This window comes from Ursus maritimus, unplaced genomic scaffold (genome assembly GCF_017311325.1).
Source record: "Ursus maritimus isolate PB19 unplaced genomic scaffold, ASM1731132v1 scaffold_19, whole genome shotgun sequence".
In the NCBI taxonomy this organism is placed as follows: Eukaryota; Metazoa; Chordata; class Mammalia; order Carnivora; family Ursidae; genus Ursus; species Ursus maritimus.
The window spans coordinates 55,065,171-55,081,818 of record NW_024424341.1 but is presented as its reverse complement, the minus strand read 5'-3'; the positions used below and the strand labels follow the sequence as shown (position 1 = coordinate 55,081,818).

The 16,648-nt window shown below is 49.6% G+C and overlaps 1 protein-coding gene across 1 annotated transcript; it reads right to left on the bottom strand.

Annotated features, from left to right (window-relative positions):
* Positions 1–218: 218 nt before the first annotated feature.
* On the bottom strand, positions 219–3,276 carry PNMA8A (PNMA family member 8A). Its single transcript, XM_008684484.2, has 2 exons — positions 3,123–3,276; positions 219–2,979 (listed from the first exon to the last, which is right to left on the bottom strand). The coding sequence occupies exon 2, from the start codon at positions 2,889–2,891 to the stop codon at positions 1,395–1,397; it is 1,497 nt and encodes a 498-aa protein (XP_008682706.2). The 5' UTR covers positions 2,892–2,979; positions 3,123–3,276; the 3' UTR covers positions 219–1,394.
* Positions 3,277–16,648: the final 13,372 nt, after the last annotated feature.

Here is a 16,648-nt window from a genome sequence, read left to right as displayed (position 1 = left end):
AAGGTAATATTCTGATCGTCTCCTAGGTGACTGGTTTGGCTTACGACATGTTCAAGCTCCAGGTTTTTTTGTTTTTGTTTTTGTTTTTAAGACATGAAAAAAATAGATTCGGATTACATCTTTGAGCATGCCTTGGGCCTCCCGGACACTGTCTGAGAACCACTGGCATTGGGTATCCTGCTCCCTCCCCCTACATACACACACACACACAGAGGACACATGGTACGCTAGTCTATTCAGAGAACGGAAATGAACAGCCAACTTTTTCAGAATTTTTCCCTCTCTTACTATAACGTGAGAAGCGTCCTCATGTCTTCAAGTGGTGGCGCTGGATGGCCTTAGGGCTGGGATGCCAGGAGTGCCTGAGTCCTTCCCTCCCAGTCACCCCTCCTCCCCACAGGCCTCCTAAGACCATCTGACCCCAAATGGGAATCCAAGTACCATTTTTATTCACAGAACCTACAACTCCAACACTTCAAAGCCTGAGCGCACATTCTTGTCCCCCAGAACTCTTGGGACCTTCCTGCCCTCTGGCTAGTTAACTGGAGGGAGAAGCGGAACAGCAGGAAGGGGCGAGGAAGGAAGAGCAGGAAGGGGTGAGGAAGGAAGAGCAGGAAGGGGCGAGGAAGGCAGGTCCGCTCTGAAGATCTCCGCTTAACTTCCCGGGGGTGAAACACAGAGAAGGTGGGAGAAAATGCCAGGTCCTGCATGCAGAGGTCGGCTCACTCGCCAGGAAGCAATGAGGATGAAAGGCGGAACAGGAACAGGAACCCTGCGCATGTATGAAAAGTGAATATTCTAGGGTTTTCCTAGTCTGCTTAGCGACTCTCCAGCCTCTGCAGGGGAGTCGGGGAGGGCAAAAGCAGGCCTGGCAGAGAAAAGAGCAGAGAGGTGCACCCCCCTCCCTTATTCTCTCCCACCTAAGAGCTCACGCGTGGTTTTCCATCTCTCCAAACTGGGTCCCTAAGAGTCAAAAGTCAGGGTTCATTCAATAAGGAAAAAACCTTTGTTCCCCATCTGATACTTCTTCCTTGGTCTTCTTTCAACTCATTGGGTATGGGTGGTCCCCCAAATCGAAGCTTTCTGGGTTCCGTGGATAAATTAGAAGAGCTCAAGAAGGAAGCAGGTGTCATTTGGAATTTTTCTTACTTCCTTGGGTCTTTTAAGTGCTTGAACATTTCTATCCCACAATCAGACTTCCAGAAAACTCCACCCTCAAAGCCATCGACCTGGAGCAATGTTATTACTCCAAACGGTTCAGTTCTTATCAAGGGAGCTGGGTCCGGATGGAGTGGCAGAACGACCTGAGGCTACCACAGCGACACTCACCAACGAAGGAGGGGTGGGGGTTTGCTTTGCCACCTCCCGCTCATAGGTGTCCCCAAGGTTGGCCTTCAGGGGCTCCTAGGAGGGAGGTCAGGGCTCCCGCCCTCTAAAACCTCAACTGGTGTGTCATCCGCCCCCTCCGCTGCACTGGGCTCCTCCTCACGCACCACCCGGCCCGCCTCGCCCCTGAGCGCCTGGGCGCCCACCTGCCGCTCCTGCTCTGGTTCCCCACTCATCTGCTTGCCGGCACAACCCAAAAGACTTCTGTTCTCATTCTGACCCCTGGAGGCAAGAGGAGAGCCTTCTGGCTTGGCCTTTGGGCCCCGAGACGTTGAGGCTGGTAATGCCACCGGCTGGGGGCCTTGGAGGGCCTTCTGAACTGAGCCATCTCTTCTTGAACCCGGCCCTTTCTTCGCCATCATTGGCTTCTTCTTGGCATCTTCTGAAGCGACAAGGACATACGAAACAGGGCCCAAGCTCACCTTCTTCTTCTTTCTCATGGAGGCAGGGCTCTTTGCCAAGGCCCAGCCCATGGCCTTCTTCTTTGGGGGGCCCTCTTGGCCGCCATCTTGGTCTGACTGGGAAGCGACCCCAGGGCTCACAGCTTCTGAGCCCGCATCATGGGACGGGCTGCTGGGAGCCTTCCAGGCACAATTTGCCACAGGCTTCTTCAAAGCCGACTCCTCCTGCTTCACACAGGGCTTTCTGTTGCTCCTGATGGATTCTGAGACCTCCATATTTTCAGCACCAGCAGCCGCAGGATCCTCCAAGGAGGCTGAGCTGTTGGAATGGTGGCCTTTGGGCTTCTTCCAGAGCACTGATTCCTGCCTCGGGGGTTTCTTCTGCTTCTTTCTCCTGGAGCGACTTTTAGCTCCAGCCCGGCGAACCAGAGGTTTGGGGGGGTCACCTTCGTCTTCCGGGTCATTCCAGCCGTCGGGATTCTCCATCTTCAAAGCAGAACCTACCTCGGCAGCCCGCCCTGGCTCCTTCTTGACCTTTCTCTGCACTGCTGGGGCTGAGGCTTCCGAAACTGCCCAGGCATCAGCCACTTCTCGAGCCCTGGCTTCCTCGCGGCCGCGGATCTCGGCATCCATGTAGAAGATGATTTGCACCACTGCCCCCAGGAGCACCCCCAGAGCTTCTGCCCAGTTCTCTGGGGGCTGATTCTGGGGCCGTGGGGGGTGGCTGAGCTGGAGGAGGCGGACCACATCCTCCCAGGTGCGCCCCTCGGCATCCAAGAATTCATTCAGATTTTTTAAAAACTCAGCATCCTGGGTGGGGTCTCTACAAACCACTCTCCAGACACCCCCCCTTCCTGGGAATTCCCGGGGTATGGCCCTGAGATTCACACCCTCTCCGACCTCAATGAGGGCAGCTTTGGCATTCTCCTCCCTCAGAAAAATCTTATTGAGCACGAAGTATGGGCCCAGCGGGGAGAGGACCCCATTCAAAGTCTCCTCAATTTCTGCTTGACCACAGTCCTCGGGGATGCCCGTGACCAACAGGGACCTGTGGATGTCCACTTCCATCCCCCGGCACCAGTCCTCCAGAAGGTTCATGGCCATGGTGGCGGACACCTAGCGGCTCTAATCCCACGTGCACTCGACAGTCTACAAGGTGGACGAGGGAGGCAGCAGTCCCCAGATATTAATCCTGCAAGGTGACAGGAGAGGGAGGTCAGATTCCCCAGAAGACCACCAGGCTCAGAGGTCTCGGCTGCCCCCTGCGCGGCGGACCCGCAGGCAGCCTCGCCCTTTCCCAAGCCCTGCTCCCCAAACCCGGACCCGGGTGCTCACACGTGTCTTGCGACGGCCGAAAACTGCGCTTGGCACTGCCCAGGGCTCGCCCGGCAGGGATCTGGCAGCCCCGCCCCCGGCCGTCCGGTCGGATCGCGCCAAGGACGGGCCGCCGGGATGCAGCCGCTCGCCAGGCGCCGGCTCGGCCCACCCGGGCCGGCCGCTCCCGGCGGAAGGGGCCGAGAAGCTAGCGTCCGCCCCCGCTTCGGCCCCGGCGGGTCACGCGCCGTCTCCCCTGGATCCCGGCAGCTGCGCGGAGCCGAGGCCGGCGTCGCAGCGCGCGCTTGCGCACTTGCGGCCGCGCCGCTCCAGCGGTCGCCATGGCAACTGGCCTGCACTGGCGACGCGCCCTCGGGCCTGGGGAGCCCAGCGCGAGAGAGGGGGTGGGGGTGCGGTTTAGGAGTTCACGGAGCAAAGGGTCTACGCATTCTCCGATTTTCCCTCCAGACGCATCCTTTCCACGCTTTTCAATTCAACGTGGGCCTCGGGCACTGGGGGGGAGGGGGGGGAGGGTGGATGCCCTGACTTCTATGATGGTGACCAACTAGTCCTCCTACCATCTGCCTTTCTGTTGGGTTCAGCCCACCGGACTCCTGGGAGCCACCAGAAATCTAAGGGCGAGAGGAAAGAGCAGCTTTAATCCCCTCTGAGTTTCTCTAACTAAGCCGCAGCTCCTGACAGCTCTGTCATTCGGCCGCAGTTACTCTGGTTCCAGAAATATCCAGGAGCTTCTAGAAACTCCCCCCTTCTGCCCCACGTGCCCTTCAAGCCTGGGATAGTGCCTCACCTCTCCTTGCTGGTTTCCTCGGTTGCTGCCCACAGGTGCACGCCTTTGTTGATAGTTAATGAAACACTTCTCAATGCCTCAGTGTGAGTCGCTGTTTGCTGTCAGGACCTAGCAATGCCGCTGACTGGCTGCGCAGCCTCAGACACTTTGAGCTCTCCGAGCTCTTTGCTCTTCTCCCTAAAAGGAATACCAATAAAACCTTCCTGATCAGAACTTTGAAGGTTCGGGGATATCACATATGAAAGCTGCAGCAAAGTACAATTTTGGCCTGAGTATTCAACCAAAATCTGTGATTTGGATTCCATTTTGGAATTGGGGCCTTTGCAAGACCAAATAACCAAATGCATGTTCCGCTGTCATCTCTTGCATCCCTGAACTTGGGCGTGATCGATCCTTTGATCTTGCAATATGGGTGTGATCGCCCAAGTTCTCACGATATTTCATGCAAAAAAAAAAAAAAGACATGTCATTCAAATTGTTAAATCTCAATATCTCATTCCAATAAACACTCTAGCTATAACTAGAGTTTAAAAATCTCATGGGCTTGACCTGTGGAAATTCTTTTAATCAGCTGAAGAATGAATGTGTATCATCATGCGGTGGTTTTAAAACATGGCCGTACGTTTTTTTGATATTCCTATCGAAAGGTGGTGATCTATGTCCCACTCATTGAATCTGAGCAGACTTGTAAATTTTTAATCAATAGAGAGTGTGGTCAAAGGGAGATGATTGGGCCAAGAGCATCTCGGAAGGGAATCTGTGTGACTGCTCATGTTATAAAGGGCCATGCCACTTCTTCCTTGTTTGTTGGGACGCTCTCATTCTTGGATCCCTGAGCTCCAAGTAAGAAGGTCAACTAGCCTCTGGCTGCCATGTTGTGAGGAAGCTCAAGCCAACTGGAAAAGCCACATATGCGTGCTCCAGTCAACAATTCCCAGCTGAGCCCAACCTTCAAATGATCTCGGCCCAGGCACCAGACATGTGAGTAAGGAAACTTCTAGATGATTCTAGCTCCCAACTATTTGACTCACTCCCCAACCATTTACATCTTCCAGTTGAGGCCCAGGCATCATGTAGCAGAAGCAAACCATCACTGCTGTCCCCTGTGTGAATTCCTGACCCACAGAGTCAATGAATGTAACGAAACAGTTGTCTACACTGCTAAGTCTTGGGGTTGCCTATTAGGCAGCAAGAGATCATTGGAAGATCCTGCAAAGGTGAAATGCAGCGAGATCAATGAGGACTGAGAAAGCATTACTACAAAAGAAAAGAAAGCAACAACCTTCAGTCTGCTCCCCAAAAGATTCCCCCAAACAGCTTTTTCAGGCAGTGCTCGTAGATGTGCCTTCATGGGATTTCAGTTCTGTGGGATTGTTTCAATGAAATAGCATCATCACCACCAACCAGATCTTCCAACTTGTGAGTTGAAGAGGAAATAAATTATCTACTGTGGTCAGTTACTTTTAGCAAAGAAGGAAATCTTGGCAGTTTGGTGCCATGTCAACATCAACAACGCTGATCAAAAATGTCTTGTTCCTTCACCAGCCATTTAGTATCATAAATGTGTGGCAGAGAGACCAGAGAAGCCCGCTAGTAGCCATCTGTGCTACAAAATTACACTGGCGACTACATTTTCAAAAAATAAAATTGTGATACAAATGTAAAGGTTTTGATAACGTTTCCAATTGATTCCTATCTTCCCTAAGGTTTATTCTATAATGGCGATCTTTGCCTGGGACCAGATACTCAGCCTTTCAATATTTTGTCAAAATGTGTATTTGGTCCTGGCACATAGCCAGCTCTTTTTATTATTGTAACCGCAGGAGTTCTGAGGGGCCTTCCCACTGTTGAGCAGATTTCTTCTTTTATGCTCTCTCGAGTGACCTGGAGTTTGTGCTGGGGTGGTTGAATCCGTGGGCCCTGGAAAGTAGCCAGAGGGTATGGCCTATCTGCTACCAAATGGGATGTTCTCATTAGAAAATTCTGGCAACTCGTACTGAGATCTAACGTTAACACAGGGAGCTGTTGTAAATTTGCTGGTCGAGAATAGATCAATTGAGAAAGTACAAAAACACCCAGCGTTGATGAGGAAAAGAGCAGCTGGAACTCTCCTACCGGTACATAGCTGGTGATGATGTAAATTCTGGAAAACTCTTTCGCTGTAGCTACTAAAGCAAAATGTATGAAAACTCTACAAATTAGGAACTCCAGTCCCAGACGCATATCCCAACAGAAATGTGTTCACTTCCGGGCGCCTGGGTGGCGCAATCGTTAAGCGACTGCCTTCGGCTCAGGGCGTGATGCCGGCGTTCTGGGATCGAGTCCCACATCAGGCTCCTCTGCTGGGAGCCTGCTTCTTCCTCTCCCACTCCCCCTGCTTGTGTTCCCTCTCTCGCTGGCTATCTCTCTCTCTGTCAAATAAATAAATAAAATCTTAAAAAAACAAAAAAAAAGAAATGTGTTCACTAAAAGCCATGGGTGAGGATACTCACGGCCACACGATGCATAATAGCTCTAATTTAGAAGCTACCTGAATGCCAGCCAACAGAAGAATGGATAATTGTGGCATGTTCGCAAAATAAAATACTCCTCGATTAGAAAGAATGAGCTATAACCACCCACAACGGTGTAGATGAATCTTGCAGCTATGATGTTAAGCCGAAGAAACCAGACACAAAAGCATGTACAGTATGATCCCATTTATTATATGAAGGACAAAAGCAGGCAAAGTCAATCTATGCTATTAGAAGTCGGGACAGTGGTTTCCTGGGCAATGTCTTCATGACTTGAACTGTGGGACTCCCAGGGGGAGGAGAGCTGGTGACGTTCTCGTTCTCTTTGTGGGTGTTGGTTATGGGTGTGTTCAGACTGGGAAAATTCAGCGTGCTGTATGCCCGGGACATGCGTGCTTTGGGGTAAATACTGTATATGCTATAATAATAAGCCTTACTCTTTTGCTGATGGGTGGGATGTAAAGTGCAAGGGAAACCCAGCAAGAAGGCCCCCTGAGGAGCACCTGGGTGGCTCAGGCGTTAAGCATCTGCCTTCGGCTCAGGGCGTGATCCCAGGGTCCTGGGATCGAGCCCCACATCGGGCTCCTCCCCTGGGAGCCTGCTTCTTCCTCTCCCACTCCCCTGCTGTGTTCCCTCTCTCGCTGGCTGTCTCTCTCTGTCAAATAAATAAATAAACAAATAAAAATCTTAAAAAAAAAAAAAGAATGCCCCCCGAATTTTTGGCATGAGCAACTAGGAATGTGATGCCATATCTCTTTACATGGGAAAGGTTTGGCGGAGAACGCATTTGGGGTGGAGGGGAGAGGGCGAATCACAAGTTTAATTTGGGCCATGTTGAGTTTAAGATGCTGGGGGGGGGGTCCCCAAGACCGCGCTCAGGTTCAGTGGCTTCCTAGGGTGTATGGAACTCAGAAGAGGGATTGTACTCACAGTTAGAGTGTATGACAGCCGAAGGATACCAGTTAAAATCAGCAAATGAAAAAGAGTAGATAGGCTAGAGTCCAGGAGAGACCAGGCGTGAGTGAGCTCCAAGTTGTCTGTCCCCGTGGAGTCATATGAACAGCGTTGGCTTTTTCCAGCAGCAATGGGTGACGGCACAGACAGGGTATTGCAAGTGGGACAGCTCACCTGAGCCCCGGTGGGCACGATTTTTATTTCTGGGTCGATCACATAGGCATGGAACACCTGTGTGACTGAGCTTAGGGACTCAGCCCCCAGCGACTCCAGAGGTCAAAGTGATAGTGTTCGGCCCCCAGCGCAAATGGCACATTGTTCCTATAGGATTCTCCAAGGGTTTAGAGGTTAACTAGGAGCTGGTGGAGAGCCAGTCACTTCCTTGGGAAGTGCAGGACGGGACAACCCAGGCCTGCTGAGTTAACCCCTTCTTGCATGGATGCGTGTGAGGGTATCAAGCAGGGATGGATCAGAGAAGCAGATTGCTAAGTGCTCCAAAATAAGTAGAAGATAAATAAATAAATATTTGAGGTTAAAAATTTTAATTTGGGGCACCTGGGTGGCTCACTCCGTTAAGTGTCTGCCTTTGGCTCAGGACATGATCCCAGGGTCCCAGGGTCGTGGGATCAGGTCCCACATCAGGCTCCCTGTTCCGTGGGGAGTTTGCTTCTCCCTCTGCCCCTGCCCCTGCTTGTGCTCTCTCTCTCAAATAAATGAATAAAATCTTTTAAAAATTAAAAAAAATACAAAAAATTAATGTTTTTATTTTTATTTATTTTATTTTTTTTAAAGATTTTATTTATTTATTTGACAGAGATAGAGACAGCTGGCGAAAGAGGGAACACAAGCAGGGGGAGTGGGAGAGGAAGAAGCAGGCTCATAGCGGAGGAGCCTCATGTGGGGCTCGATCCCATAACGCCAGGATCACGCCCTGAGCCGAAGGCAGACGCTTAACCGCTGTGCCACCCAGGCGCCCCCAAAATTAATGTTTTTAAATATCAGAAGGAATATAAAATATATACTTGTAAATGTACAATGACACACACATATGCGTGTGTGTGTGTGTGTGTGTGTGTACGTGTAGGGGTGGGTGGGTGAGCATGCAGGTGTGTCAAATAGAGTCAGCTACCTGCTCCCTCTCCTGTCAAGGAGCCACCCTGATTACCAGCAGATCTAAAAATAGTTTTGAAGCCCTTTTGATGGAAGTCAGTGCTGTGGTTTCCATGACAACACATCCCCGCTGGCTCCAACCCTTCCACCCATCTCTGCACTTAAAGTCTGGGGTCACCTTTCCAATCCTCTTCCTCTCTGTTTCACCTTCGGGTTTTTATTTTGTGTCTGTGCATTTTATATTTTTAATTTTTTTAAGATTTTTATCTATCTGAAAGAGAGAGAGAGAGCACAAGTGGGGGAAGGGGGGGAGCAGAGGGAGAAGCAGACTCCCTGCTGAGCAGGGAGCCCGACTGGGGACTCGACCCCAGGACGCTGAGATCAGCGCCTGAGCCAAAGACAGATGCTTAACCCACAGAGCCACCCAGGCGTCTCATGATTTATTGTTTTAATCCTAATCTTTCTCATAACATGTACCCCCTTCTATAACTTTTTTTTTTAAGATTTTTACTTATTTATTTGACACAGAGAGACAGCCAGCGAGAGAGGGAACACAAGCAGGGGGAGTGGGAGAGGAAGAAGCAGGCTCCCAGAGGAAGAGCCCGACATGGGGCTCAATCCCAGAACTCCAGGATCATGCCCTGAGCCAAAGGCAGACGCTTAACCACTGTGCCACCCAGGCGCCCCCCCTTCTATAACTTTTAAGGGTAAAATTCATGTTGTTAACTGAGAAGAAAGAGGCGCCCCATCCCTCTTTATTAAAATATTTAACCAAAAGAATATGTGTTCTCTATTTAAATAGTTTTTCTCATAATGTTAGAACTGTCATTATTAACTATTTAGTTAAGTGAACAAAGGTATGAATAATACCAGAAAGAGCACCTAGGTGCCAGTTTCCCCACCCACCTACCCCCCAACTTGAGTGGAACCATTCTCTGTTCATAGGTCTTTCTCAGCCATGGTCTTCTGTGATCCTTATCTTAGGATGTTTGCACCTGCTGTTTCCTGGGCCCTTTGTGGGTTTCATTCTTGTTCCAAACTGGTCCAGATGTCACCACCTCTAAGAAGTCTTACCAAACTCCACCTAGGAAAAGTAGTTTTCCCCTCACACACACTCATGAAAGTCACTACCACATTCCATTGGTTTATTACTGTATCAGTTAGCATTTGCTGCGTAACAAGCAGCCCCTGGAGTGGTTTAAAGATGGTGCTTACACTACCTAAAACTGTATTCCTCATGACAATGTAAGCCCCCCCAGGGTAGGTGCCTTCTCTGTCTTGTTCGCTATTATATTCTCAGAACCTAGACAGTGTTTACCACAGAGAGACATTAAATCATTCTTTGTTAAGTGAATAAATGTACGTGTCCTGGGTTGGAAATGGAACAGGTCACTTGGACAACCAGTGTAATTCTAACTAAAGCCAGACAGTAAGACGCTCTTTAAAAAAAAAAAAAGAAGAAGAAGGATGCGTGGGTGGTGAAGTAGAAGAAGGATGCGTGGGTGGTGAAGTAGAAGAAGGATGCGTGGGTGGTGAAGTGTCTGCCTTCTGCTCAGGCCATGATCCCAGCGTCCTGAAATCAAGTCCCACGTCGGGCTCCTTGCTCAGCGGGGAGCCTGCTTCTCCCTCTCTCTGCCTCTCCCCCTGCTTGTGCTCTCTCTATCAAATAAATAAATAAAATCTTAGAAGAAGGGGGGGGGAGAAAGAGAGAAGGTTGCCTCTGTCTGCAGCCCTGGGAAAAAGCCAGAACAAAGGAGCATTTACTCATCAGTGTAGACAGGTAAATAGTCAACTCCAGGGCAGAAACTCCCGCCCTCCCTCTGCCTCGGGAGGAGGTTTTCCCAGTGCCAGGCAGTGAGGCCAGTCACTCCAAGTGGCCCTAAGTCCTGTGTGTGGCCGTTCTCAGGAAAACGTCCCATCTGATCTCTCCCAAAGCGGGGGTCCCAGGCACATGGAGTGTGGAGTGGTTGCCACTAACACAGCCTTCTTTATATCCCCTCGCTGTTCCCCCAGCACACGTACGTTTTCACCAAACTCCATTGCTTGCATCCGGCCTTACCACAAACAATTTTTTTTTTTAACCTGGCGAACTTTCCCGGCGGATTTCTTGAATTCCCTCTCCCTAACGGTCCAGCTGGAAAAATCACCAGATGGGAAGAGCCAATGAGAGCCATCTTCTAGGAAAACCCATGTGGGCCTGGCTGCTGGGTGTGTGGGGATCCAGCGAAAGGGGGGTGAACTCCGGGGTGGGGCTGAGCTCTTGAACGTGCCGAGGGGCTCTTGGAATACTTATCGCCGCCACCATCATCATTAGCATATTAATACATTCGTATAGTGTAATATAAAATGACTGCTATTATTTTTAAAGCATGGTTCCCACACTGTGGGTACAGCAGTGAGCAAAACAAAATCTGTGGCCTTTTGGGGAGGAGATAAACAATGAACAAATAAATGGAACGTCCTGTTGGAGATGAGAGGTGCCACAAAGTAAAATAAGGCAGCGGAGAGGGATGAGAAAGTATATTTTCGAGAGAGCAGTCACAGAAGGCTTCTTTGAGGAGGTGACTTTTAAATGGAGACCTGAATGAAGGGAGAGAATGAGCTTTAGAGATATGCGCAGTAAAGGCTTTCCAGGTGGGGGAAACGGCCTGTGCAAAGGCCCTGAGGTCAGAGCTTGTGAGCGGTTTGAGAAGCAACGAGGAAGCCAGTGTGGCTGGTGCAGATCGAGGGAAGGGGAGAGGGTGGGAGAGGTTGCCAGAGAGGGAAGAGACCAGGGTTTTGTTGAGCTCTGGGAGGAGTTGGCTTTTCCTCAGAGGAACACGGGAGCCACTGCGCTGATCTGAGCAGAAGTGTGATCTGGTCTGTATTTAACCCTTACAGTAGGCATGTTGAATAGAGATTATGAACCCATTCTACAGATGAGGATACTGAGGCCCAGAGACTACAATCCAGTTTATATAGGGAGCCAGGATTTGGACCTGCATCTGTCTGGCCCCCTGTGCCCCTAACTGGGGACTTGGACCCCAAGCAAAGAGGATATAAAGCCAGCCTAGTGACATTGGCTCTGAAACTGAGCAGAGGAGACAGGAAGGACGGAGATCTGAAGAGCCCCCTGAGCAGGGCTGGGCCTGGTACAGACTGATGGCTGCTCTCATCAGAGATGCTCCTCTGTTCTACCACCCACCATTCTGATACCAAGCCTCAGGACCAGGCCTGAAATATGTGATTACCTTAGGGTAGTTATGGAGAGGATCTGGAATGTACTTTTGTTGTTTGGCTTGGGCTTTTACATTCATTGCAAGTTTTTGTGGACTCTCTTAGCCCCCTGGGCTTCTCTCTGCAAAGCATTGGTCACTCTTGACCTGGACCACACATCCTCATCCTTCAGATCTCAGCTTATTCACCTCCTCCTCCAGGAAGCCCTCCTTGACCCCCTAAGCTGGGTTCAGTGCCCCCTTTAGGCTCCTTTGTCTCACCTCTGCCCACTCAGGGCCACCACTGTCTTCAGATGGGTCTGTCTCTCCCCCACAGGATTGTGAATCCAGGGAGTGCAAGGCCGGGGCTGTCATTGGTCCCCTCTGTGTCCCCAGCACAGGCCGGACCAGAGAAAGGGCTTAGGGGATGTGTTTATTGGATGGATTTGCCATAAATTCTCCAAACACGTAATGCAAGCCGGTAGGAGGACTGAGATGTTGGTTAAGACAACTTGGGTCAGGCTCAGGTTCGTATCTGGGCTCTGTGACCTCAGAGGTGTGAAACTTTGAGCACATCACCCCATCTCTCTGAGCCTCAGTTTCTCTGTCCAGAAAGTGGGACATTGGGGATTTTGGAGACAGTGCAGATGAATCAGGGGCCTGGCGTGTGCCAGAACGTGTCCGTTGTCATCCCTTTTTATTATCCAAGAAATGACACAAATGCTTTCGTGAGCATTTAGTTTTGTCTCTTCCTGATTTTGGGGGAGGGGGAAGCCAGAGGGAAGCAGGTACGAATGAGCATTTTTTTTTTAAAGATTTTATTTATTTGTTTGACGGAGATAGGGATAGCCAGCAAGAGAGGGAACACAAGCAGGGGGAGTGGGAGAGGAAGAAGCAGGCTCCCAGCGGAGGAGCCTGACGTGGGACTCGATCCCAGAACACTGGGATCACGCCCTGAGCCGAAGGCAGACGCTTAACGACTGAGCCACCCAGGCGCCCCTGAATGAGCATTTTTATCTGATGATAGAATACCAAAAAAAAAAAAAAAAAAAAAAAGCAACATATCCCTATTAGGAAGAGTTGAACAAATGCTGAAAAGATGGAAATAAAAATTTCCCATAAGTCCATGCTGCAGGGAGAACTTCGTTGCCATGTTCTTAAAGGTAAAATCATGACTCTCGTACAACCACCAAACGGACGCATGTCAAGCATTTTAGTTACCACAGCTCCGTAAGATAGTACAACCAGTTCAAAGGACAAACCCCAAGGGCCACCAGACATGTAGGCATTCATTGAGGAATGCTGAAAGGAATTTCCTGAGTCTATGGAGAAAATTGGCTTTTCCGCCAGGGGAAGAGGGAAATCAACTAAACCTCCAGCAAACAAAATTCGCTTGTCTGCGGACAAGGAGCATTTACATCGCTTTGCTATTTACAATTTACTGGAGCATAAAAAGCTCCAAGACGCAGAAACCCCGGAGGATCAGAGCGCCTGGAAACGTGCGCGGGACTACGAGTCATTCCCCAGCAAAGACCCTGATGTGGGAAACAGAGGCAGAAGAAACATTATTAAATTCCCTTACTACCTACAGCCCATTGACACGTCCTTGAAACAGGCAGGGCGACCTTCCTCCAGGGACTCAGCTGCCTCGAGGTTAATACTTTGCTATGGGCAGACGGCAGTCCTGGCTGACCTCCCCACCCCAATCCTGTGAGTCTGCTTTAATGCATACAAATTCCTTTGGAAATTTCCTTTATCTCAACCCCCCCCCCAGCATACGGCCCACCGATATACATCTGAAGGGGCTCGTGACTGAGGTTTTATTAGACGGTAATACATGACCTTTTCCCACGATAGCGAACCCCCTCAAGGTCCTGGAAACCTTGCTTCCAAAATTCCTTAGAGACTTACGCTCTCTCTAACCCCCTCCCAACTTGAAAGTATATAATGGGCCACTCCTCAGGACCCCGGTGCAGCTCTTTCTGCCCACGGGTCCTGTCCCTGTACTTTAATAAAACCACCTTTTCAGGGCGCCTGGGTGGCCCAGTCGGTTGAGCATCTGCCTTCAGCTCAGGTCATGATCCCTGGGTCCTGGGATCAAGCCCCACACCGGGCTCCCTGCTCAGTGCTGAGCCTGCTTCTCCCTCTCCCTCTGCCTGCCGCTCCCCCTGCTTGTGCTCTCTCTCTCTCTGTGTCAAATAAATAAATAAAATCTTAAAAAAAAAAAAACCCACCTTTTTGCACCAAAGACATCTCAAGAATTCTTTCTTGGCCGTCAGCTTTGAACCCTAATCTTCTCTCCTACATCAGACCCCACGTGTCTTGTTGGTATATTTCAAGTTTTCCCTATGGAAACAAAAGACAAAATAATCTAAATTCATCTCACATGGGAATATGTTTTAGGAAGTTTTAGTGTGTGTGTGTGTGTGTGTGTGTGTGTGTGTGTGTGTGTCGTAGGTCACAGTAAAATATATTTCTTACCATGGATCACGGCCAATAATGGGTGACAGTCTCTGCCAGATTCATTAGCTACGGATGGATCTGTAAGTTTCTCCAGTCTTTGCCATTTCAAATGAAGAGTGGACATGCGCGGGCGGGTGGAGCCCTTCGATTTCGACGTGGCTTGGATTCAGAAGTAACTTCTCAGCGTGTTTGAAATGGTGATGTTTTTAAAAGACAAGAGTATCTGGTTTGTGCATTTTCACTGCACTGAACAGGAATCTAAAATACAGACTCAAGCTTCAGTACCACGGACCTGGCAACCCTCTGTTCCTCCCCGGGGACCATTCTGAGCTCCTTCCCTCCCCCTCTCTGGAAATAAACACAAAACCCTGGGATTTTGCGGAGGGAGAGGAGAAGCGTTCTCCTCTGAGCTAGGGCTCGGGTTTCAGCCACCAGCTGCAGGCGCTGAATGAAGTCTCCTCCTGGCCAACAGTCCAGCAGCTGCCTACACTCTGCATCCAGGGGAACGAGCTTCCAAGGGAGGAAACGTGGCCAAGAACCCGAGGGGCCCCCGTGTGCTTTTTCTTTACTTAATTTATTTTTCCTGAAAAACAGCCACACAGCAAAAGAATCCATATAGTAAGATTGCATTAACATAAACATAAGAGGGTCAATACTGCAGGCTTGAGAAATACACAGTTTGGTAATAAGCATACCTATCTATAGAAAAATCAAGCTTTGCTTATCCTAGAAGAGAATATTATTTACCCTGGGGGAGGGAGGGAGTTCTGGGCTTTTCCTGATGGGTTCTAGTATCCCCGGAGTTTGCTATGTAATTATCTGCTAAACTGTATGTTTCCGTTTGGGGTGCGTTTCCATACAGGTGTTAAATACACCAGGATTTTTAACAAACGTTTTTAAAAAACAGTCACACAGAGTACAGCAGTGAAATAAATGTTATTCCTCTTTTCTAGAATGTTCCGCAGATGAAAATCTGACCCCAGCGGTACAGATGTGCATTTTCAAAAAGACTCATAAATGAAATGCACCAAAACAAGGTCAGGTGAGGCTTCTCCCGTGCATGTCATGGAGGCTGATGTTTCCTGCTGGTGTCTGGAAAATGTCATGTGGGCAGAAAAGCCTTGGCTGGTGACTAACCCTGCTGTTTGTCCAAAGCCTTTATCCAGGGAAAAAAAGAAAGAGAATGAACTGTGTTATTTTTTTTTGAAAGATGTGTTTTATAGTCTTTAAATTCTAAATGTACAATATATGTTCGACAAACGTTATAAATATCTGCTCGAAGATAGCACCATGTCAGAAAAACACCTTGTAAACCGAATTAAATAAACATAACGAAGAGAGGGCCTCTCTGCCAGGTGTTAACGAGGGAGATCATATTCTCCTGGGGCCTGGAAGATCCGTGGAGGGAACAAAAATCACGTATATTTAAGTCCCAAATGCAAGGAGATGGGATACGCGGCACATGCGCAGAGGGGCCATCCCAACGGAGAGCATGCCTACGAGCCAGATTTTATTCTAACCGAAGTAAGGTTTACGCAGGAGTGAGGCTGCCCTCTGGGGCCACCCACTCACACACTGGGAAGGCTTCTAGCTTAGAGGTTGAAGGGAAAAATGAATCATTTGTACATCTTTCTCTCTTTCCTTTTTTTTTTTTCCTGGCTAGAACTAGCATTGCCATTAAACTGCTTCGTGTCCGTCCCACCCTACTTGGCCCACTTGTTTTCATTTCTTTCCCCCAGTGCCGCTGAGATGGACATTCTTCATCTGTCCATAAAAATAATTATGATCCCGGCGCCTGGGTGGCTCAGTCCGTTTAGGGGCTGCCTTCAGCTCAGGTCATGATCTCAGGGTTGTGGGATCCGGTCCCGCATGGGGCTCCTTACTCAGCAGGGAGCCTACTTCTCTCTCTCCCTCTGCCTCTGCTGCTCCCCCTGCTTGTGCTCTCTCTCTCTAATAAATAAATAAAATCCTAAAAAGAAAAAAAAAAAACTGAGTGACCCACCTCAGGTGACACAGCCAGGAGGGGGTGGTGGGGAGAGGTTAGGACTTGAACTCAGGTCGACCTCCAGAGATTAGACTCCTGCCCACAGTGTTGTTTTCTCTCTTCACTGGAACACAATGGAAACCATCTGCTGCTCAGCCACATGTGTAGTTCCTCTTTTTTCAGTAACTCGAATGGTAACGCACAAATGGGAACGCATCCAAATCGCCCGAGCCCCGTTACAAGGCAGCCCCTGACGCAGTGGGTCTGGGTGGCACCCGCCAGTCGGCTGTGGAAGCAGCTCCCGGGCGGTACCCGTGCCTTTGCTGTAAAGGGATAGAACGCGCACGTTCCACACTTTGCTATTTCCGATTAATAACATATTTTGTTCTATCATCTACACGGATCCATTCTTCTAAGGCAATGAAGCATAGTAATCAAGAGTGTCCTCTCTGCCATTAGACACCCCCCCCCCCACATCAATCCCTCATGGAGGCGTGATTTTGGACAAGTATTTAACTTCT